The 23612-nt window shown below is 40.8% G+C and overlaps 1 protein-coding gene across 2 annotated transcripts; it reads left to right on the top strand.

The window, feature by feature from the left end:
• The first annotated feature begins 1026 nt into the window (after nucleotides 1–1026).
• nisch (nischarin) lies at nucleotides 1027–23069 on the top strand. Of its 2 annotated transcripts, XM_047583625.1 has the most exons (28): nucleotides 1027–1242; nucleotides 2028–2111; nucleotides 2619–2801; nucleotides 3730–3778; nucleotides 4546–4709; nucleotides 4803–4898; nucleotides 6043–6138; nucleotides 6223–6375; nucleotides 6828–6896; nucleotides 7501–7686; nucleotides 8195–8323; nucleotides 8538–8651; nucleotides 9358–9547; nucleotides 11397–11515; nucleotides 11836–11945; nucleotides 12308–12589; nucleotides 12763–13088; nucleotides 14081–14280; nucleotides 14456–14901; nucleotides 15045–15220; nucleotides 15640–15703; nucleotides 16166–16304; nucleotides 16619–16769; nucleotides 17847–17966; nucleotides 18048–18209; nucleotides 18583–18755; nucleotides 19765–19955; nucleotides 21081–23069. In XM_047583625.1, exons 1-28 carry the CDS (start codon nucleotides 1162–1164, stop codon nucleotides 21406–21408), a joined length of 4581 nt encoding a protein of 1526 aa, XP_047439581.1. In that variant the 5' UTR covers nucleotides 1027–1161; the 3' UTR covers nucleotides 21409–23069. The 2 variants fall into 2 exon arrangements, with proteins under 2 accessions (XP_047439581.1, XP_047439582.1); XM_047583626.1 differs by lacking the exon at nucleotides 4803–4898.
• The last annotated feature ends 543 nt before the right edge of the window (nucleotides 23070–23612 follow it).

Here is a 23612-nt window from a genome sequence, read left to right as displayed (position 1 = left end):
CAGTAAGCTGCTGTAGCCCCACCAATAATGACACACGCTGTGCTGACCTGCCTATTTTTATACAAGCAGTCGTCACGATGTCTTCATTATCCTAATATTAGCTACCTTAGCAAACTGGTTTTCAAATGTGGGTACGGCCGCACAAAGCAACTCCACGTTTATGAAAAATACAAAGTAAAGTAATTAAATTAAAACATAAAATATAGTAATTACATAATCTGATGGGCAGTCTTAAAGTAAGATGTCACACAATTTTACAAAGAAACAAAGTTTGTAGATAAGAAAAAGTCAGCATCACGATACACCCATCATAAAAGACATCTGACTTTGATCATGAAATCTGTTGAAAGCACAAATATGTTTTTAACTCTCTTTTTTAAAATAAAATAATAATAATAATAAAACAGGAACTGCAATGCTGTATAAAAAACTTTATTTTGAATAATTTCGAAGCGTACAAGTTAATATCCTTGAATCATTGTGTTGCTCAATAGTAAACTAAAAGTAAACTTTGAGTAAAAAAAATTGATATACACCACTCTCTAATAATAACTGAAGCTATTTATATATATATATATAGCTTCAGTCAAAGTTAAATATTAAGTAAATAGGCCTGCCAAAGTTATTTTAACCCATAATAATATAAAATTATAGCGGAGCTGAAGTGTCGATGGTAGAAAATACAAATAGGCACGCACTGGCACTAAATTGTTCAATAATACCATTGATAACATCATATTTTTATTCCTTTGTTTACCACTATGTTACTGGGCCTCTGTCAAAATAGTATCGCGATAGCTCTCGGGAAACATATTTGAAAAACGAGACTTCTACAATCTGACCAAAATGTTATTTTTTTTTTTCTTTCAGTTAGAACAACTTCTTAATTTGAGTTATCGAATTAAATGATGCTCATATAATGGCTCCAACTTTATTAAACATCCAAAACGTAAAACAAAAACAATTGTCTGTGCATTTTTAATAAAGTTTTGGAAAAGATTTTTTTTTTCAATCCGTCAGCTGCTCCGTTAGAAACCACAACAAACATGGCGCCTGGAAGCAGCTGACGCCATAGAAACGTTAGACATCACCGAAAGCTGTTTTAATTAGGACTTTTTATTACTTCAGAGTAGATTGTACTTTGTTAGTCCACGATTAAAGATGGACTCCTCTCCGTTTCCAGAGGAGGTTTTGGAGAGAAAAGTGTCGGTCGTCGGTTCGGAGCTGGTGGAAAACTACACTGTAAGCGACGTCCGGTCTTCTCTTACTTAACCGCAGTTAGCTTAGCTTGTAGATAGCCTAGCTTCGGTGCTGTCAAATGTGACAGCACCTTAATGTTTAGCTAATTTGCTTAACAGTACTCATATTTACTACTTTGCACATTGTATTTTATTTTAACAACACTCTAGCCGGTGTGTTTTTTATCCTCCTGCCGAAATCGCCATGCACCGGAGTCCACCAGCTAAGCGTTGACTGCTAACCTGTAACTGAGCTGTTACACGCAGTTTGGATGTTTTATCGAAAGTTTGCAGACCTGACAGTCAATTGAAGCCTTTTCTTACTGTGTCTGGGGTGCTATTTAATGACTTAAGGCTATGTGCTGTTACGCCCCCATACTGAATGTCAGACAGAAACTGGCATGACTGACAGAGATCGCATCTGACAACGAGAAGCACCAGATTCTTACAATTCCTCTGGCTTCTTGTAAGTTAAAGACACTGTTTACTGCATTATGAGGAAAGAATGAGCTGTGAAGAACTTGGATTGATAATTTCCTGTAAAGATCGTGTAAAGATCGTTTTTTCCTTTAAATATTCATAATTGTCTCTAAGGACTCAGAAAATACAGGTTTTCGGTTAGTTAGTTGCCATAAAGGTCACACCCAGACCACCTATCTCTTTTCAAACATGGTTTCCTGTGTTGACTCTAAGTATTATACTTATTGATTTTTATTTTTCCATTTGATAATAGCAGCATTCACAAAGCTCTCTGGCCCAGAAGTTATACCAGTCATATTTGTGTTTCAGGTCTACATCATCGATGTGACGGACGGGCAACACAGATGGACGGTGAAGCACCGCTACAGCGACTTCCACGATCTCCATGAGAAGGTAACAGTCCTTTGCACCTGTTTGTCACCAGCACTAGTTCACATGCTTAGTATGAAAGGCTGAAGTGATTTGAACAGACATTCATTTTGATATCTAGCAGGACAAGCATGTTGTATTCTGGATTTAGTTTGACGTGTGGTGAATGAAGCAGCGATTAAACAGTCTGGTTTCTATGCTGCTCGATATTTAAGCATTTGAAATTCATGCATGTATTAGCAGTTAACAATTAGAGGATCGTATTATGACACTTTTGGGACAACAAGCCTTTATGACTGAAAAAATAGGTCATGTTAAACACAAATTGTTAATGGTTGTAAACTTTTTTTTGGGTTAATCAATAAGTTGTTCATAAGTTGTGATGGTGATGATGTCCATGCTAATTTCCCAGGTCTCAGTGTGATTTCTGCACTCAAAGATTCTTTGTTTGACACAGAATGGAAACAGATATAAACACGGTTATTTATTGTGAAATTGAAATCCTTGAACCGTCCCGGTGTTTCTTTCCAGCTGACCGCAGAGAACAAGGTCGACCGGCGCTTGCTTCCTCCTAAGAAGATGTTGGGAAAGAACTCGAAGAGTCTGGTGGAGCGGCGGCAGAAGGAGCTGGAGCTCTACCTACAGACGCTGCTGCAGCAATTCCCGCAATCCACACCCACTCCTCTCGCTTCCTTCCTGCACTTCCACCTTTATGTGAGTACCTACTGCTGAAAGCTAGACCCATGATGGTTTGTTTCCATGCAGCCACAAAAGAAATGGTGTGGTCACACAATGAGGTCCGGGTCACAATTTCCATATCAGTTTAACATTGAAACTATGTGACCATCAGTCATTTTCAAAGCGTTGTGTGATCTCACTGACATTTGGTTCTATTTCGAAACCAAAGACACTTTTGACACAGCGTTGCTGTAATTATAGAATTGCTATCAGTTCTTTATTATAGTTGCATGAAACAAGAATATACTGTATACAGAACTCATGCAGGTACAATTGAGTGTGCAGTCCAGATCTTATGGAGGTCAGTATGCTCAAACATCAGGACTGTAATTAGTTAAAAGGAATCAGCAAATGCACATTTCTCCCCTGAGCGCTCTGTTCGTATGTACTATGGCTCATTTCTCGCATGGATCAGACATTTTCATGTTAGAGACATTTGTCACATGGTGTCAGAGCAACAACAGGGATACTGTTGGCCGAACCCCCAGACTCCTACGCCGATAGAAAAATCTTCTCATGTGACATGTGATGATCAACATGTGACTGGGTTAAGTCCCAGTAAGCACAGTAAATTGTCTTTTTCTGGTTCATCATTTCACAGAATTAGTCCTCGTAACGCTATACGTACTCAGTTCATTGCCAGTTCATTAGGTACACTATTAAACACTAATGCCATACCAATGTAACTGTCCTGTGTGAGTCTCAGCTTCATTAAGTATTTGTTAAAAACCCAGAGTACTACTAAATCATTTGTGTTGTACCAACATCTGTTTCTATCATTTTGACGTTTAAGTCGATGGGCAGGGCTAAATAACAGAAACAGTGTAGTGTTAAATTCAATCCTGCTTAGCGACAGGTGTGGTCTTGTTCCTGAACATGAGCTAATTTTCTCTTTCTCTTTCAGGAGATCAATGGCATCACAGCAGCACTGGCCGAGGAGTTGTTCCATAAAGGTTACATTTATTACCTTTGATTTGTTTCCTCTTATCTAGTGTTTCGAGACCTGTTAACAATTAATGAAACTCCTTCAGCGGAGCGGTTTGTCTCCACTCTGTAGTTACAGAAGCCACACACTGAACCAGAAAGCTCTGACACACTAAATTTACTATTGGCCTGCTATTAGGATGTGCACGTGGCAGACCTAATGGAAAGGGACTGAAAAGCAACATAGCAACAACATAAACCGACATACTGTGTTTGGTTTAATTCATTTCTTCATATAAGTCTCTTTTTATTTTTTTTCTTATATGTACAATATGTACATACCAATTTAAATAATTTATGACCACTTGCAGCTGATTAGTGATCACTCTCGCTGCATTATCAGTTTGAAAAGGTCCTGTGAATAAAATGCTTTTGCCAGTTATTCCAAAATACTTTGGACTTTCAATGTCTGGTTGTTATTCACAATTTACTGCATGTAGTAAGAGTGTAATAAACTTCCAGGAGCGGCACAAGTGAAATACTTGTTGTAAAGTGCAACGTCTCAGCTTTCAGAAACAGTCTGAACTTGACTTCTTAATTTAAAAGCATGACTAAAATAATCCAGACTGTGCTTTCACAAACAAGCCACCGGCGACACATTCAGTTTCAAAGGGTTAATGTTCATGCCTCGAAATACTGGATAATTTCACTACTGCATAAAAGTCTGCAGATGTTGTCACCATCTGGCTTATGCATTTTCCATAAAACTATTTATCTTTTCGTTTGTTTGTTCCAGGTGAGCAGCTGCTGCAAGCTGGCGGGGTGTTTTCTCTCCGTCCTCTACAGCTCTACTCGCTGTCCCAGCAGCTCCGGCTAGCCAAACCAACCTGCTGCAACGGAGACGCCAAGACAGACCTGGGACACATCCTGGACTTCACCTGCAGGCTGCGATATCTCAAGGTTACATACATTTTGCACAGTCATACTGTTTTGTCCTCTTTTTGGGCGCAGAGGTGGTAAAATGTTCTCACTGGGTCTGTCTCTGTTGGGCAGATTTCTGGTTCCATAGGTCCAGTAGGAACCAGTAACATCCAGGAGAGCTGTCTTCCCTTTGATCTGTCTGTTTTCAAATCTCTGCTGCAAATAGAGGTAACCGGCGGTCTTTTAAGTAGAATGAATCAAATGACATTTTATTTATTCACTGATGCTGTATTTAATCTTAAATACGTTTGCCCATAGAGTGCCACGTCTCAAACACATTTTGTTTACTATTCCTGTATATGAACTGCTCAGACTGCTGCTAGTTGATGCTAGCTGCTAAATTCAGTGTCCGTGTCATAATATAGAGACAGACTGTTACGAAACTCACAATCTTACGCCATATTCTGTGTAAATAGTTTTTAATAGCTGGGGTGGCATCATAGAATCACGCACCAAAAACAGACAAAAAAAATGGGTCTCATGAAATTTTGTGGAAAACACTGCATCCTCTCCTTATAACCTCCAGTCTCTCTCCTACTGTCAGGTGTTTTAGTTTTAGTTTAAAGTCTAACAAATCTAGACATTATGGAGGATCTTCTTCAAAGCAAAAGTTATAGGGGGATATAACAATAAAGTCAACTAGAACAGAAGAACGACTCCTCTAGGTGGGGGAACTGAAGTATTGATTGAAATGACATGGATACAAGTATTAGAAAGGACTGTGGTTCAAAAGATACAGTGAAAATAATGTAATGAAAACTTCTGAAAGGCGAGTAAAATATAAGGAATGTTTTTTGTTCTTGTTATCTGACAAAGTCCACTAACTGTTGTGGTAATTTATTGAATGTAAATTGCCATAGACATATGCTAACTGTATTAGCATGTAGTTTGTGAGTTAAAACCTCTGCGTTCACTGAGCTAGTTTCTAATGTTAAAATATTACTGTAACAGTGGTGCAGTGTTTAATGGTTTTGTTTAATTTAAAGTACACTGAGCTGTCTGGTTTATTTTCATTTGTGCATTTCGGGGTTGATTGTTCAGGGTGTAACTAGGGTGTAACTGTAAAATAACTAGGTTATTTTGAGTTTTTCTCTTAAACTCATAGTGCAACAAGTTAAACACTAAATAGAAATGTAAACATCTGAGCTAAAAATAATTTTACTTTATAAAATTGCTCATGTTAATTCATTCTAGTTCATATAAAAGTAAGGTGAATATTCTAAACAGCTATAATAACAACAGGAAGAAACCTAACTGCATATTCGTTTTATTTTGACCTGCGTGGAAAAGTAACGTCTGTGTCTGTCTTCAGATCAGCGAGTGCAGCTCTCAACAGATTCGAGGTATGCCGTCTCTGAGGTCGAGTCTAGCAACGATGAGCGTCCACCGCTCCACAGAAACTATGATGGTACAGTTAATACCAAGTGCAGTGCTACAGGTAAATTGTTGGGTATATTGTGTGTCGAATACTGACGTTTACCTCACCCTGCAGTCGATCCTGGTCCCGGAGGCGGGCGAGTTCTCCCAGTGGGAATCTGAAGGGGCGGAGTCTGGGTGTCCCGTCACCGCTGTCATCCCCGTGTGGAAAAACCTGACCACGCTGGACATGAGTCACAACTGCATCAGCACCATCGACAACTCAGTGGTGAGGAATCTGTGACAGTGTTTAAGGTGTCATCTATCAGTTTTTGAGATAATACACAATAATATTAAAAGGTAGTGCTTCATTAGATTTTTGAAAATAGGAAAAAATGTTGGCGATAATTCAAAAGAAACTTGTCCAGATACTTTTCCATCACCCTACACCTGCAATCAAGCAAAAATTTAAAAATATTTGAGAAGATATAAAATTCAAAATGTGCATTTACTTTATTAATAACAAAATACTCAACAAAAGTTGTAAAACTCTTCTGTAACATGCAAAATAGTCATGTCATTAGTTGTTGTATGTTGCTGTATTTACACTATTTCCTTCGTTGAAAATTAAAATAGAGTCACTAAAATATTATTTTCATCACCATCTGTCTGTACTGAAGTGATTTAAATGCTCCATTAATCAGTTTCTGTGTGATGACACTGAGTTTGTCTCTGTTGTAGAAACTCATTCCTAAGGTGGAGTTTCTGGATCTGAGCTACAACCAGCTGTCCTCCGTGGAAAACCTTCAGGTTTGTGTCTGCTACACCAGGACATCCTTGACTCAAGACTGCCCCCTAGCAATTATTATTTTAATCAGATTAATTATTTTCTGGTCCTTGTCCAGCAACCTGACAAACCTCAATATATTCAGTTTACAGAAATAAAGAAATAATTACTATACAGATGAAAGTAGACCAATAGAAATGACTGTCACATTGTGGGATTTGTCCTGGCCACAGCTTAGATGTTTTCAGCAGAAACATTTTAGTTGTTCACTTCAGTATGATGGAAGGATTTAATTAATTTCTTTTGTGTTGTAATTATTTACGACCAGTGACATAAAAGCATTTAAATGCCACAGAAAATATCAAGAAGGCCAAAATGTTTGTTGTTTTACATGTAAAGTAATATTTTCAGATGTGGATTAGTCCTTAGTGATGATCCTGGTAAAACGTTTCTCTGAGATGATACATTTTTCTGTCTGTGCCTGATTCAGGTGCAGCTGAACCAAATCTTCAGTGAAAAACCAACGAACTACCTGTGTCCTTAACATTTGAACTCCCTCAAAAACAGATCCGTAGTTTCTCGGTATAGATGCAATATAAAAGTGAACGACTTGTTTTGTGGTTGCAGCATCTGTACAATCTGATCCACGTGGACCTGTCCTACAACAGCCTTCGGGTCCTGGAAGCCGCTCACACTCGTTTGGGGAACATCAAGACGTTGAGCCTGGCTGGTAACCAGCTGGACCAGCTGACTGGCCTCACCAAGCTCTACTCTCTGGTCAACCTGGACCTCAGCCACAACCAGCTGGCCCAGGTAACAACACCAATACGTCCAGGTGGTCAAAGTGGCATCTCTCCACTAAGGATCAGCCATAACATTAAAACCACTATCAGGAGAAGTAACTAACAAGTGATCATCTTGTGACTATTCAACATTCTGCTGGGAAATTTCTTAACTTGGCATTCATGTGGATGTTACCAAGACCAGCCACTAACAACACTCTGTTGCCATTCTCTATTGAGTCATTAGTCTTTTGGAGGCACAAGGGAGATGTACACTATGTTAGGAAGGTGGTCATAATGTTATGCAGTGTGTTATCATAATGTTGCATTGAAGAAAAATCTAATCGACAAAAGTTAGTAAGGAAACACTTCTCCCATCATATTATCTCTTTTTGATAAAATGCTCAAAACATTCCTTTGGAAACACTCATGAATCTTTGCAAAATAACATCTGGCCCTCGCTCTTATGAAAAATCCAGATGTAGCGAAGAATCCTCAATTTGTTTTAGTGGTTTGAACGTCTTTGTCTCTTTTTCCAGTTGGAGGAAATCAGGAATATCGGCTCTCTGCCATGTTTGGAGAAGCTCAACCTATCTAGTAACCCCATGTGCATCATCCCAGACTACAGAACCAAAGTCCTGGCCCAGTTTGGAGACCGTGCATCAGAGGTACACCATCAAAACCACAGCAGTGTTAATAATATTACCATTTACTGCTCATGTCACAACAGGACAGATGTATGATCAACTCCAGCAGCAATGCTTCTCTGTTTTGTTTTTGGGCTTCACTGCTGCCACTACTGTCTTTTCTCCGTGCTTTTATGGAGCTATTACTGTTCATTATAGATTTAAAGGTATTAATCATTTGTTGCTACGTGTTCAGGTTTGTCTGGACTGCAAAGTGACGACAGAGAAGGAGCTGGACACAGTGGAAGTGTTAAAAGCCATTCAGAAAGCCAAAGAAGTCAAAGACAGGATGAGCAGCAGCGACAAGAAGGTACACACTGAGATATAGAGCAGGAGATTGAGCCCGGCTGAAAACAATTTGTCCGGTTACACAGTGTTAACATTATCTACAGTATGTCGAGTACATCGTGTATTATGTACATTTGCACTAATTATTATTCAATGTGAATGTTAAGAGTTAAATAAATTATAAAAACTTTGTAAATCCATTGTAAACATGTACTTCACAAATGTGTTTTAAGACAAGAGTTTAAAACCAAGACTGTTGTTATTTCTTTTAAGAGGATTCTACTCAACTGAATATTTTATTTTAGGTGAATTAACCACAAAATCTGCTGTAGTGGTTTCATATCTCTAACCTGATTGTAGACAAGTCACAGTTGATCACTAACAAATCTTTAAACCTGTAATATTTATACTGTTTTACTAAATACACATATTAACAAATCACAATCTGTGTTTGTGTTGTAAATAAGGAATTACAGTTGCACACACACACAAACTAACCCCTCTTGGTTTAAGACACGTTGCACTTCAGCAGCAGCAGAGAAAAGATAGAATAAATAAATAAAAACACAGGAAATAATTCATGAGCTGAGATTATTTGGCAATAATTTATGTTCGTTGTAAGTCAGACGTGTGCGTCTCTGCTGCTGCTGAGTCTGGTAGTTGTAGATTTACGATGTGATTTGTAGGTGACTTCTCTGAAGGCTTCCTCCTCTCTGTCCTCTCGTCAGATCAGTGAGGAGACCAAGCTGTCTGCTTCTGCCCCTCCCCCCGCCCTCTCCTCCTCCCCTCCCACCTCCTCTTCCTCCTGCTGCTCCTCTGCTGTTGCTCCTCCCGCAGTTACGCCCTCCTCCTCCTCCTCCTCCTCCTCTTCCTCCTCTTTCTCCTGCCCAGCCCAGCAGACTGCCTGCCCAAGCCAAGGTAATCATGTATGTATCAGGCTGTGCAATGCTGAGGAAGGAGGGGGAGGGTTTACACCTGCTGATAGGAAGCAACTCTGATTAGCGCTGCACTGACTAATTACGTTTTTCCACTCTGGTCAACTGATACGGTTGCCTTGTCGACAAAAATGTATCAAAGCCTGGATCACTAAGCTGGAGTGGAAAACGCCTCGTTTTAGCCTCTAAACCAGATCTTCTCAGCTTTAAATGTCCTGTTAAAGATGTTTTGCCACCACCTCAGACTGAAGTAAAAGAGCCCGTCCACTGCTTCACCGTTTATAATCTCTGTCTTATGTCATAAACGTTATCTCAGCTGACATTTATGATAAATCACATGCCCTGTATAAGTTGTATAATACTGTGAAGTGGTTTATGAACAGCCATCGGACGAACAAGTCGCCAAACATTTTCTTAAGAACTCATCCTTCAACCAAAGGTTTTCAAATAATTCGGTGGAGAAAGACGAGCGGAGTGCAACAGATAAACCCAAGCCAGCTCCTTCTTATTTAGACCTCATTCTCTCCTTACTATCTCTGCCTTTTTTTTCAACCTATCTAGTAGTACTCACACATGATACGTTTTACTGGGGACGTCATGTGATTTAGAAATAACTCCTACAACTCTACAGGATAAACAACTTCTGGTTATGTCTCTTCTACTTTCTTTTGGGCTTTTTTCTGTGAATGGATCCAAACAAATTCTGTTTTACTCAAACTTACTGACATAAATGAAGGCTGTTACTAAGTGGAAACAGTAACTTTTCTTAGATTGTACAGTTACATGGTGTATTTTTGTCTTCATTTTGTTTTTGTTGGCCACATTAACTCTTGTCTTGTAAAGAATATGCATATGACCTTTCAGTTCAATTCAATTTTATTTATATAGTGTTAATAATAATACAAAAAAAAAAAAGCAAAACAAGACAAGAAAAGTCTTTTCATTTTCCACTGTCAACATTAAAATTCTGATGGACATGTAGAGGACATGTTTACCATATTCTCAACGTCTGGCTCTTGTGTGCGATCAGTAAACTCACCAACAGTAGCCTTTAAAGTGTTGTCACATATTGTAATATTTATTATAATAATATATATATATTTTTAAATAATTACGATCAGTACCCCTCAACTCTGTCATAAATAAGATGTGTTAGGCAGAATAAGCAAAAACATAACTTCTCACAGTGAACAACAATATTCGTGGACGTTCCGCTCATTTATTTCATGATTTTTTCCATTCACCATATATATCTGAGCAGAGCGGCTTCCCGTTGAATGGCCACTCAGCTCCACTGTTTCAATTCAAATTCCTAAATTTGTTCATGGAGCAGAGCTGCTCAGCCGCCCATGTAGCATTTGCTCACATTGTCCTTGATGACAGTCCGCTGACGGTTAGGGGCCCCCCTGTGCCACCATGGAAGATCCGCCCCTGCTATCTGTAATATAGGAACAAATACTTAGATGCAGATACGTTTGATATTGAAAATAAACAAATTAAAGAAGATATCGTAGGAAATTCAGACTATGCTTCAGTGATCTTGTTGAAGTTATAAAATACAATTGACATCTTAAGGTATTATTTTTTCCCAGAGCACAGTCATGTTTCATACTAGCAATGTTCACTAACCTCCAATAAGCTGTTGGCACTAATAGCTCTTTGTTTGGATTTATCATGTTTGAACTAAAGCTTTGCACGAGTTGTAGCATTTAACACGATAACATTAGTTTTGTGTGAAACTGCACTGCACAAAAAACACATTTAAAGCCCAATTGAAAGAGCTCTTTCCACCACCAGCTGCTCCAACGGACCCGTTTGCTTTCCCGTTACAGAGGTGACGAGCAGAGAGGAAACCCCAGCTCCCCCCGCTCTTCTCTCCCCTGTGGATGCCCCACCTCCCCCTGCAAGCTTTAACACCAACACACACCAGCTTTCAGACGACTCTGCCCAGGTCAAACACACACACACACACACACACACACACACACACACACACACACACACACACACACACACACACTTACACACACACTTGTAGCACTGGGGAAAGAGTGGCAGATGCTGTTACCGTAAAAACCGATAGGATTAGGTCTGATGATGGGAACTGAATGAATCTTACAAACTTGTAATTATCATATTAAGTGTCAGCATGTCACAAAAACAACATGGTAGCGTATTTGATAAAGTACAGCAGAGGTGAGATGTACGAATGGAAGTAGAATTATTTTAAAGTCAGCTGGTTTTAATGTTGCTTCGTGTGTTTATCTGCAGATGCAGCAAACGCTTGTCAGTCTGTCCGAACACACGCAGTGTGGAGCTCTCACAAGTGTTACCTCTACCACTACCACCACTACTGCTACTGCTACTACAACTACAGTCTGGTCAGTATCAAATACATCAAAACAGCTGTGGAAAAACTTGTTTTATTCACTTTTATTTTAAAGGCAGATCAAATATTTTAGTGTGACAATTTTGTTTGAGTCATGTGAGTTTCAATTGGGCACCATCCACAGATTTCCCTGATAAAAATATAAACCAGTCATTTAGAGGTGAAAACTTGGATGAAACATCTTCAAGAAAAGTCTAATGTTTTTTTGTATGTTGTATATACTATGAGCAGGATGACATTAATTGAGCTTTATTAATGAACAACAGTAAAACAAAACATCAGATAACATAAAAATAGTGATATCAAATATTAGAAATTAAACCTTTTACGAATTTGTTTCTTTCTCTCCTCCAGTTGCGTCTGCTCCTCTCCCTCCTCCAGACCAGCTGAAAGCTGTTGCTCCTCCTGCAGCGCCACCTGGTGTCCTCTACTTCCTACCCACCTGCTCTCCTTGTCCTCCTCCAACAAAGACTTCATGGCTCAGCTCTCCCAGCGCCTCGGCTCCACCCTGAGGGAGCAGAGGATGAACAGCAAGAAGGAAGAGGAGGAGCAGGAGGGCGAGAAGGAGGATGAGAACAGGCCTGAATCCCGAGAGGTTCAGTCTCCTCCGGAGGGCACCGACGTGGGCAGTCTGAGGTAACTCAGCCAACAACCGTATCTCATTAATTTTGATTTATCAAGTGGGATCTGTTAAAAATGACCTAATGTTCTTGGGTTGCTAAAATGTGAAGCTCCCGTTAAATAAGGAATAAGAAATGACTCATTCAAAGTGCAAAAAAGATGATTGTGGACAATGCTCATTATTTCAGTCCGGGGTCCGGAGACGGCTACTTTGAGATGGGCCTGGATGACTCTGTGGAGGAGTCGCTCTGCTCCTCCTCCTCCACGTCGCTCCCTGCTCCTGTTGCAGAGGAGCCTGGTAGCCGTCAGAGGGAGCTGTGTGAAGAAGACGAGGAGAAGGAGGAGGAGGAGGAGGAGGAAGAGGTGGAGACACAGGTCAGCAGCGTTCTGTGGTGTTACTGTGTTCAAGTGGAGGAGGAGGTGAAGCGGAGGGAGGCGTGTCTGGTGCTGACCGGCCGACTGTTGGGTCTGCTGTACCTGCCGCGTGAATTCACCAGGACCACGCAAGATAGAGGTAAACACGGTTTGTTTTATGTTATTGTTCTAATTAAGTCAGCGAAATTATCTGCAGTTGCATCCTAGTGTTTCTGTGTCGTGTTGGATAAATGATGATGTGATGCTCATAGTCCTGTGTTAAGAAAACAAATATATATAAGGAGACGGAAGCAAAGTTAAGCAAAAATTACTCTAGCATGACCAACATATCACAAAGAGACAAGGCAGAAAAAGATGTAATACTGATGACCAAAACACAAAAAGTTATATAAATATATGATAGAGTGAGGAAAAGAATATATAAGAGGTACTACAAAAGAAGAAATCACTGAGTAAAGGGGCTCTCAAACTAAAGCGATGCTTCTAAATATTTTAAAAGCATCTTCAGAAACACTTTGTTAGTGCTACAGATTAGGTGGAAAGGATGTTTTAGGGACATAGACGGCATAAATTACCCACGTATCTTGCGCCGGTGTGATCTATTTATACTAGTGATGTGCAGCTCGATACTGAAATATTGATACCTTCAACACCAGGTCTTTAGGCTCTAAGATCGATTCTCGTATCAAAATATCAATACTTTTGATACTTCAGTCATTCAAAGTCACGTAGGAACACAGTGGAAAGTAACTAAACTATTGAGTCACGGCAACACAACAAACCTTGTGAAACACCTCAGGTTAAACCACAGCACAGAATACGAGGCATTTATGATGAGATGGACAGAAGAGGAGAGCACAGTGTCAGAATTTCCATTTCCATTATTTTAAAGGTCTCATTATTTTACTTATTTCTTTTTTTAGTGTTTGAAACGTTTTTTCTTTTTTTAGTGTTTGAAACGTTTTTTTCACATATTTTGTATGATTGTGTGCTCTGTTTTGTTTTTCTGTTGTTGTATTAGCACGTCAGTTACAGCACTAGTGTCTTATAACAAGATGTAGACTAATATACAGCCGGTCACGTGATGTGTAACATTTAGCGTGTAATTGTAAATTTGTTTCCTGTCCTCAGACTGGACCATGGAGGAGGTGCTGTCCGGTCTGCAGGTGGACCTCCTGCTGCCGTACTCCCAGCTCCAGCTCTCCTCCCAGGCTGAGCTCCCTGACTCCTGCCTCGCCCTCGGCCTCCGAGCCGGTCCGACCCGCTGGTACATCTTCTCCGAGGCCGAGCGTCTCCGTCAGACCAGAGCCAAGCTGACGGTGCTGCTCCAGGTCAGAGAGAAGCACCTTTGCAGCCCTTCAGTTTAAACCTGCTCAATTTCCCATCACTATATATGAAACTGTTTGTTTGTATGTGTTTAAATAAAATAGTTAGTTTAACCCGACAGCACAGCAGTGACGTGCATTACTCAACCTTAAATTTGAATCAAAAACTTGTGTCTTCCAGGAGTCTCACACTGATCCAGAGCCCCCCAGCACTCCTCAGCTCCTCCCCCGCTCACTCATAAGCTCATGGGAGTTGGAGGAGAGTCAAAATGCCCAGGGAGGTTACGTTGCCCACCTCCTTCCTTCCTCCTCGTCCTTCTCCTCTGCCTCCGACGCTCACCCCCTCCTCGGGGACGTCTTACCTGAGGAGCCCAGCCTTCCCTCGCTCCTCTTCCTCACCGACCGACATCTCTGGGTGCTGAGGATGGACTTCAGAGAGCTGGCAGACAGAGAGAGGAGCAACGCTGGCCTTCATCCCTCCTCCTCCTCCTCCTCATCTTCCTCCTCTTGGTGCAGGGTAGTTCGCGTGCCCCTTGGCTCTGTGGTGCTTTACCCGAGAGAGAGAGACCTCCAGGTCGGGGACAGCACCAGCCACACGTCCTGCCTCCACCCAGAACATGGCCACAGGTACATACACAGTTAATATATGAGTGGATGCTCCAGCACAGTAAACTCGTCTGTAATTATGAAGGAAGCTGATTCTTACACATAGTTTTTCTCTGTTTAATTTTCTTTTTTTATATTGAATCTTATATATGTGTCGTGTCCAGGAGGAGCCACTGTGTGGAGCTGCTGCTGGGCGATCAGAGGCTACTGCTGCTCTTCCCTCTGGCCACGGACAGGAACTCTTTCCTGGGGGAGCTGAGCCAACGGAGAACCTCTCTGGAGGGGTTAAAGGTGGTGGCTCTGCCCAGGCACCGTCCACACGAGGGACAACTCGCACAAGGTGAGGACGGTCGAGCCTTATTTCAGCTCACTGTGTTGTTTTGTGTCCTACAACAAAGCAAAAGCAGCTGGAATCGTTTGAGTTCAAGTCCTCAGTTCTAACTGACACAGTGAAGAGTTCAGGTTTATATAGAAACGTCTGTGAGTGTTGTCTATCCAAAACTCACTAGAGTTCAATGCACTCACCTATAATTAATAGGTTTATTTTTACTGATTAACATTAGTCTTTTTTCCACTGTTAGTGGTAGGAGTTTTAAAATGTTTTAAAATCACATCGCTACCAGGCTTCAGCTAAGCCTGATCTTTTGTAGTGATTTACTTTAGGTTGACTGTGAACCAAAAACACGTGCGGAAGTACTTTCCTCCGACATATTGTGTCATTTTACTCGGCTGCTGTTTGACTCCTCGTTGTTATTTCAGGCTGCTGCAAATCCAGAGATCAGTGCTGCTGTTCCAGTACCAAGAAGTCTCACACCTCCAGCAGGTGAATCTTTAAGAATTTACATTTAGTCCAGTTTAAATCTCCACACATTCTGCATTATCTGATTCTGGATCAATAACATCTCAGTGTACTTTGATTAACTCCATACAGCCTGTCACAGTTTCACAGTGTACTAATAACATGAACATTATGTACTAATGCCTTCCAGATAGATTATTTATCTAAAAGTTATTTATCTAAAACAAAACCCTGATGCAGTGTAAATGTTGGAATACACCAGTTACACGAGTTTTCATTAGTAATATCTGTGTTTTTACCAGTATGAGTTTTCATCTTTTGTGATAAGTGATAGGAAATGTCAAAGATATGTTTGAGGTCACTTAGAAATAGTGTCAATGTATTTTTACGCTTACACACAATACTTTAAGAACTAATTTAACTGCTAATGTTAAGACATGACTGACACCATGAGAGATAATTATCTCCTGTGTATTTGCTTTTCAGCTGGGACTCCTCTCGTCTTCAGGTGGACGAGAACCAACCGTCACCCCACCTCATCCCAGGTCTCTCCCCAGGACTGAAGCTCCTGGCTGGGCTCGAAGGACAACAGCTGCTGACCTACTTCCATAGATATATAGCACAGGTAGGACAGACACACACACACAAACACACTGACTTCTACTTGTCTGTTTCAGGGTGGGGTGTCAGAGGTGTTAACCACACAAAAAAGCTGCATTTCCTTAAACACATATCAGATTTTATTTTAGTTTTAGCTCCAAGTCACTTCAAAAATTTAACCAAAATTACAAATTACAAGTAAAATAGAAGAATGATGCTATAATTGCTTTCATTTATTTCTTTAGATAAACAGACAAGTCAATTGTTCTTGGTTAGTTCTGATGAAGATTGTTCTCACACATTTTGAAAACACTTTTTTTTTTTTGTATCTTAAATCAGTCCCACGCGGAGGAGGTGAGGCAGGTCCTGTGGCTCTCTGTGGTTCTCTACAAATCTCCCGAGGCTGAACTCACCTGTTGTCTCCTGCTTTCCACGGACACAATCTACTTCCTGTTGGAAGACTCTGCCACCGCGCTGGGTCATCACTCTGGTAGGAGGCACAGACACGATCGGTTCGATCCCAGTTACTCCTAGAAGTCTCTCTTATTTATTCTGCTGCTGCTAATAAAACTATTGTTCAGTGTATCTCAACTTTTGCGCTTCGCTGCAAGTTTTCTAGTTTTAGAGGGAAATATACAGTTACCGCTCTAGTCTCTAGCCTTTAGCCTTGTGTAGTTACTGTTACAGCTGCTCTAAGATAATCTTTAATATCAGTGCAATAATGTATAACTTATGTTTACATGTATTTATTTTTTGTGCACTATTTGTACTTAAAAATCCTTTGTCTATTGGTTTTGTATTGATTAAATGTTTACCTTTTTAATATCCTGTGTCCTTAAACTGTGGTATTAGTGAAGGAATATTTTATCTCTAATTATCTTAACACTTGAATGTGTGAAAGTTGAGATTCTTTTATTTTTTAGTTATATTTTCTCATGTTAAATGTACATCAGTGGTTTCCAACCTGGAAACCTCCGCGTCCCCCCTTGGAGGGCGCCAGAGATCACAGAGTGTGTGCCAAAACTTGTCTGATCTGAGCTCATGATCAGTTTTTACCCAGTTTTTAACCAGTACTGAATGTGTCTCCCTACATGTACAATATTATTGTACATTTTCTGAGTTGCCAAACTCAGAGCCTCCAAAATAAAAAAAATAGCTGCTGCACATATTTTAGTGCTCAGCAAAAGGTGAAAATATACCAAACTTATTTTTTCTCCTCCGAGTTAACCTGTTACAGGAACGCTGTGTTGTCAGAAGTCTGAAATTTCCGAGTTTTATGAAGGCACCATCTGAGTTGCGTTTTTTCATGGAAGTCACTGTTGTGGGAAAGAAGGAGAGTAAATTTATGAAGCTAGGAGAACGTGTCCTAACTACACACAAAGGACTTAAAATAGTAAAAATACTAAAAAAATAAATAAAAAAAAGTTAGAATATGATCTATATTTTTTTGTATAATATAATTTGTTCAATACAAATTGAAACTGAATGAAATGGTTAAAGAGACTTACATGCGCTCGTACTATCTGAGTTCTATAATATCAACCTTGTCTCTGTCTTTGTCTGTCAGTGTTGGACATATCAGACCCTGGAGATCCAGACACATGTCTGTGCTGCTGTTTGTCCATCAGACTGTCTGAGCTTCTGGCCGTCAACGTGGGACTGTTTGACCAGTACTTCAGAGTCGTAGGTGGGCGGATACGTCGGAGATATTTCTACGTTTTGTAACTTTAACGGTGAACTGCTGCTTATTAATGATTCTTCTCTGCAGGTCAGTCTGCGGATCACATTGTGTGCTGTCTCAGCAGGGACAGTTATGGGACAGGCGTCTTCCTGCAGGAGCTTATGTCGGCTCTCAGTCTGCAGCAGCAGCTTCCTCCCCCGGAGCCTTCGGATCAGGATTTTTACTCCCAGTTCACAAACACAAGCACAGGTAACCAGGCATGAAATTAAATGTCTGTGTCCAGACGACACACTTGAGTTACTGGTCACCCTCGAAAAACCTTTTCTCTTGTTAAAGTGAAACATATTTAATGACTTAACCGATGCTCTTTCATCCCTGTCAGGATCGTTTCTTTTTTTTTCGCTGACATTTGTAAGAATGACACTTTTGTGTCTCTACCTACTTGATAGATAATTTAGATCTTGGTTCTGTTTTTTTTTTCAGTTTGTTCTCACTGGTGAAAATATGAACTTGTGACCCGGAAAACATGAAATATCCCCCGAGCCGAACTATTTCTCACATGAGTAAAACCAACTGTCTCACGCTTAATTTGAAAAATATGTTAATTTGTGTCCTCTTGCAGGTAAAATGCAGAACTACGAGCTGGTCCACAGCAGCAAGGTGAAGTTTATTTATCCCAGCGAGGAGGAGATGGGAGACCTGACCTTCATCGTGGCAGAGAGGAAGACTCCGACCAGCGTAGCTTCCTCGTCCTCGCGCTCCTTTAACGTCCTTCTGTACCTGCTGGTGTTCCAGGTGAGATCTTCTTCCCCTGTGTTTCTGTGGAGCATGAAACTATTTCTAGAACACTTCACCCTGGAATAAAAAAACATCCCTGCTTATCGTGCCTGGTGAATTCAGAGGAGTGTTTTGCAACTAGCCAGATTTATGCTCTCGTAGCTGCTTTCGTAACAAGCTGTAGCCTGGCATTCACCTCCCCACAAATCAAACTACACGTCGCCACAGCAGCTGCGATGGGTCCGACGCTCATTTCCTCAGCCACAAATCAAAATGGCCGAACAAGCACTGAAAATTCTCCTTCTTTTATATCCTCCACATCATCTACTCAAACATCTTTTTGTTATTTTCTGCAGTGATGTCGGTAAAAGTAGCTCTTTTTCCACATTTATTAGCTTCTTCTCCATGAGCTGCTAACTTTCAGCCACCACTGTTTAAAGTAGACAGAGAACCTTAACACTGCTGACACGTCAGCGACTAAGACTGTTACATATTCTGTAATATTCTTGCAGCGCTCGTTTGTGAGTTTGTTCAGAGCTTTTTTCTCGTGTGTTGTTTCACACCTAATCTGCAGTTGGTCAGAAACTGGAAGGTGTGACTGCTAGAATCAGAAATGCTAGCGGCTACTCTGTGAGCTCCCAGCTCCCAGATGCTAATATTCGTCGTGTGACCACTGATCTCTCCTGGGTAGAGATGGGCATACTGTGTGTGGGTGCAAGTTTCTCACTTCTTGTGGAGTAATGTAACAAGCTTTAGCAGCGCAATTACGGAACGATGAATCATCGTATTCGTCATAAGTCAGTGTTATTTGCTTCTCCTGTCAGTGGTTTTAATGTTGTGGCTGATCGGTGTACACATAGAGAGTCACAGAGCTAGAAGAGACTGCAGTGAAAAGTGCAGCTTATCAACTTATGATTTTACTGATTTTAATGATCAGAACCTGCTGCCACTGCCTCCATTGGCCAACAAACTCACTTCTTTGGTTTAAAAATTCCCTTTGTTGTTTCGTTTTGTTTCTGTCCTCCAGGTCCAGGTCCCCAGCGGTCTGCCCAGCCAAGGCTCAGCACACTCAGGTTCCTCCTCGTCAGTTTCTGGCTCTGCCCCGTCTCCTGTTCTGCAGCCCAGGACTCTGATCCTCACCAGCACAGATGTGTTCCTTCTGGACGAGGACTACGTCAGCTATCCACTGCCCGACTTTGCCAAAGAACCTCCCTCCAGGTGAGCTCACGTGAAGTTGTCTCTCTGCATCATAACTTTTTGAAAACTAAGAACTAATGACCTTCCAGTTGGAAGGAAGGCGATGGTAAAAAAAAAAAAAAAAAAAAAGAGAGAGTTGTGTTTGTCTGTTGAAGAAAAAGAGGAAGAAAAGGTGACTCAGACGAGCAGGGACGTGCAGACAGTTCAGTCACAGTACATGTCCAAGAAAAAAAATGTCCATGTTCACTGAGGCATCAAAACAGGAGAGGAGCAAGGTCAAGGAACAGCCTGTGTTAATTATATTATATAGTTTATTAATGTAGTATATTTTATATTATATGTACATAGGATGTTTTTTTTTAAATGACCAATGGACACAAATGGACATGTCTTGATTGATCTGGTTCCACTGTATAGTTCAAAATAACTTCTAAATCACATGTGCATTGTCTCAAAGAGTTGTTAATCAGATTACACTTCATTTCAGTGATTCATTTATTTATTTTTTTCCGTGACTAGGAATATCCACCCATTGTTTCATTTCCAGTTGCCAGTAGCACTGTAGCTGCCACAGCTGAAAGCATTTCAACCACAGCTCGTTTCTGTGACTGTTTCCAGGCTGCGGCCCATGAAATAACACAGCGTCAAAGCTCTGAGCTTCTCAGGCCTTTGTCCACCAGGGGAAACGACCAGATACCAGACTTGTTCAAATCAGATGCAGACAGGAACAGGATTTCATTCAGCCTTTTATTTTATTTCCCACCGTAAATCAGATTTTTCATATTGTGAATGTAGTTTTTGAGGCAAAGCGTAAGTGCTGTGTCATTAGTATTTAGATCAGCTGAAGCTTCTGAATGCTGTTTGATTTCCATTCACCAAACCCTATAACCAACCCTCACCCTAACCCTGGTCAATAGAAATGAACCAAACTCTACTCTGGTTGCCATTTAAATTGAATCACGCTCTCAAAGTAATACCTGGATTTCCAAAAACAAATTAAAATCCTGCTAATGAGACACTAGATGTAAAATGTGGAATTAATGAGCCATTTTCTCAAAGAAACGTACACGCCCACATTGATGTTTGATGTCTCGGGCTGTCAACCGTGAGGTAGTAATCTTCCTCACCATCGTCGTCCCCCTCCAGGGAGCGCTACCAGCTGCGTGAAGCTCGGAGGATCCGGGATCTGGACCGCGTCCTGCTGGGCTACCAGACCTACCCTCAGGCTCTGACTCTGGTGTTTGACGACCTGCCCGGCCCCGACCTGCTCTGCCACCTCACCATGGACCACTTCGCCGCCGCCGGGGAGGAAGCCCTGCCCCGGGCGGGCGGGGCCGGCAGAGGCGCGGAGGGCGAGGTGCAGTGGTGCGTCTTCGTCCCGGGAGCCGACAGCAGAGAGAGGCTGATCTCGCTGCTCGCTCGCCAGTGGGAGGCGCTTTGCAGCCGGGAGCTTCCCGTGGAGCTCACCGGGTGACGGGGGGCGGGAGGAGTCGTGGTGCGGTTGGGGTAGTTTACCCATGGAATGAGATAAAATAAGATAATCCTTTAATTTAACCCACAGTGTTTTATCGGCCTCAGTATGCTTCAAACACAGAAGCTGGTTCAGCTCTTAGTCAATCTCTTATCTCCTGAGTGGGATCTGAAAGTAGGAGAGATCAATAGAGATGCTCGGAGGAACTAATCCATGCGACAAACTTGTCTACCTGTTCTCTATGTTCCCTCTGAAGGCTGCGTGGAAAGCTTTCTATTGAAGCCTCCTTCTGCTACAAGCTTTTCAGTAATTATCAAGTACAGAAAAAACTCCCAGTGTTAAATTCTTTGTTTACAAAAAAAAAAACACAGCAGTTGTTTTTGTAGAGGAAAATGCAACAAGCACTTTATTTGAAGCAGATTGAGGCCTTAAGCTTTTTTGTTTGGAAGCGAAAAAGAAAAATGGAGGTTAACCGACTCGATGGACACTTTACTGCCATTGAATTAAAGACGCTTTGAGCGTCCTGGGACCTCGTGCGGAGCTGAAGGCCGAGAGCTCTCGGAATAAATTCACCTTCCTGTAAATCAAAAACACGTGCAGTACATGGAGACTTTATGGACAGACGAGGTGATGTTACACAGCAGAGGGCACTGAACACAGTCCACAGGAGATCAACGAGAACCAGTGAAATATTCTCTTCAAGGAAAAGTTGGTCATTTCTGTTAAATCATCAGAGGAAGTTTGAAGATTGATCGGTTTCATCTCCGTGCGTACAGACGAGGTTCCTGGATGTGTTTAGCATAACTTAGCACAAATACTGGCCTAGCTCTGTCATAAAACGAAGACATCTCTAATTCACTCTGAACTTATTTGATTCACTTTGTCGTTATTTATGTAAAGTTGCTTAAAAACCAAAAAATGGCTTTTATGTGTCTCCACTTCTGCATGTGTTCAGTCTAGCACACAAACAAACACACACAGACAGAGCTGGTCAGCACAATCTGCTCCCTCAACCTTTTAGTTCTTGCACATTGTGACTGATGAAGCAGTATTACTGAACTGTATAATGAAGCTTTCTATTAATATTATATTAATATAATTGTTGCGTCGGGACAAATGGATGTTTTTCATCCTGATTTTCTACTAAACGTGAGGGCCCTGATGTTATCTCCAAAATGAACTCTGAAACATCACGTTAGGAATTTCATTGAGTGTTAATTTTATATTTTCTTTGTGTTTGATTTTATTATGTTTTTGTACATCATCATTATTATTATTGTTATTACTGAAGTGTAAAGGCCAGTGTTGGATGCTCGTCACCCTTTAACACTGTTCATGTTGTTTGTTACATGTTGCTTTCTTGTTAAAGGGAAATGCCACTGAAATAATAAATGAAATGAAGTAACGTATGAAACTGTGCAACATCATAACCATTCCTATTTTGTGGTTTGGTTCTTCAAAAATCAGCAGCACTTAACCACAGGCTGCTCCCATTTCAGCTGATTAAGGGATAAAGAAAAGCAGAATTCACAGATTGCATACAGTATACAGAAAATAGTTGTTACTAGTAAAGCTGTGCCCAACTGAATATTTCTACTCTTTGCCATGTAATAAACTCAAAAAAAAAAAAAGTTGTAATTCCTGTCTCAAACCTCTCTATTGTGTTTTCATGTGTGATAAGCTCTCAGACTCGTTGCTGCTGGTCCCAGAGACGTAATATACGATAAAAACTCGACTAACTCTGGGTTAGAGTCTTCCCATCATCACGTGAATTAAACCAATTGAAATAAGTCTTTATTAGTGATTTAAAACATGAACAGAAACATTACAATGAGATAATTGTTGAACAAAATCTGAATTCTGAACACTGTGCAGTCAAAAAATGAGCCACGCTGGAAGTCCCCTAAACGGTTTCTAAGAGTCATTTAATTTACTGGATTTCACTCAATGTGCACAGAAATATTTGACTCATAGGGGAACTAAGCATGAATCGGTCTGGCTTTGATTCCCAATCTTAATTCAGAACCATTCTCAGCATTAAATGATTGTTGAAACCAAAGAAAGAACAGACACAGTTGTAGAGCTAGATCTTTTCTAACATGATGAGCAGCATTAAGGGAACGCAGCCCTATGGAACCAGATGTAATGTGATGCTCAAGGATTTAACTTCAGAAACAGATTGTTTAACACTGACAGTGACGATTTAT

Source organism: Mugil cephalus, chromosome 4 (genome assembly GCF_022458985.1).
Source record: "Mugil cephalus isolate CIBA_MC_2020 chromosome 4, CIBA_Mcephalus_1.1, whole genome shotgun sequence".
Lineage (NCBI taxonomy): Eukaryota > Metazoa > Chordata > Actinopteri > Mugiliformes > Mugilidae > Mugil > Mugil cephalus.
The sequence above is the reverse complement of the archived record's forward strand: the minus strand, read 5'-3'. Positions and strand labels throughout refer to the sequence as shown.

What these genes read in the sequence shown, in the direction of transcription:
- nisch (XM_047583625.1), top strand. Translation starts at nt 1,162, where the DNA reads ATGGACTCCTCTCCGTTTCCAGAGGAGGTTTTGGAGAGAAAAGTGTCG. An exon ending in CGAGGAGTTGTTCCATAAAG is followed by an intron (nt 3,779 to 4,545) that starts GTTACATTTATT and finishes TGTTTGTTCCAG; the next exon opens with GTGAGCAGCTGCTGCAAGCT. An exon ending in AGCTGACGGTGCTGCTCCAG is followed by an intron (nt 14,281 to 14,455) that starts GTCAGAGAGAAG and finishes TGTGTCTTCCAG; the next exon opens with GAGTCTCACACTGATCCAGA.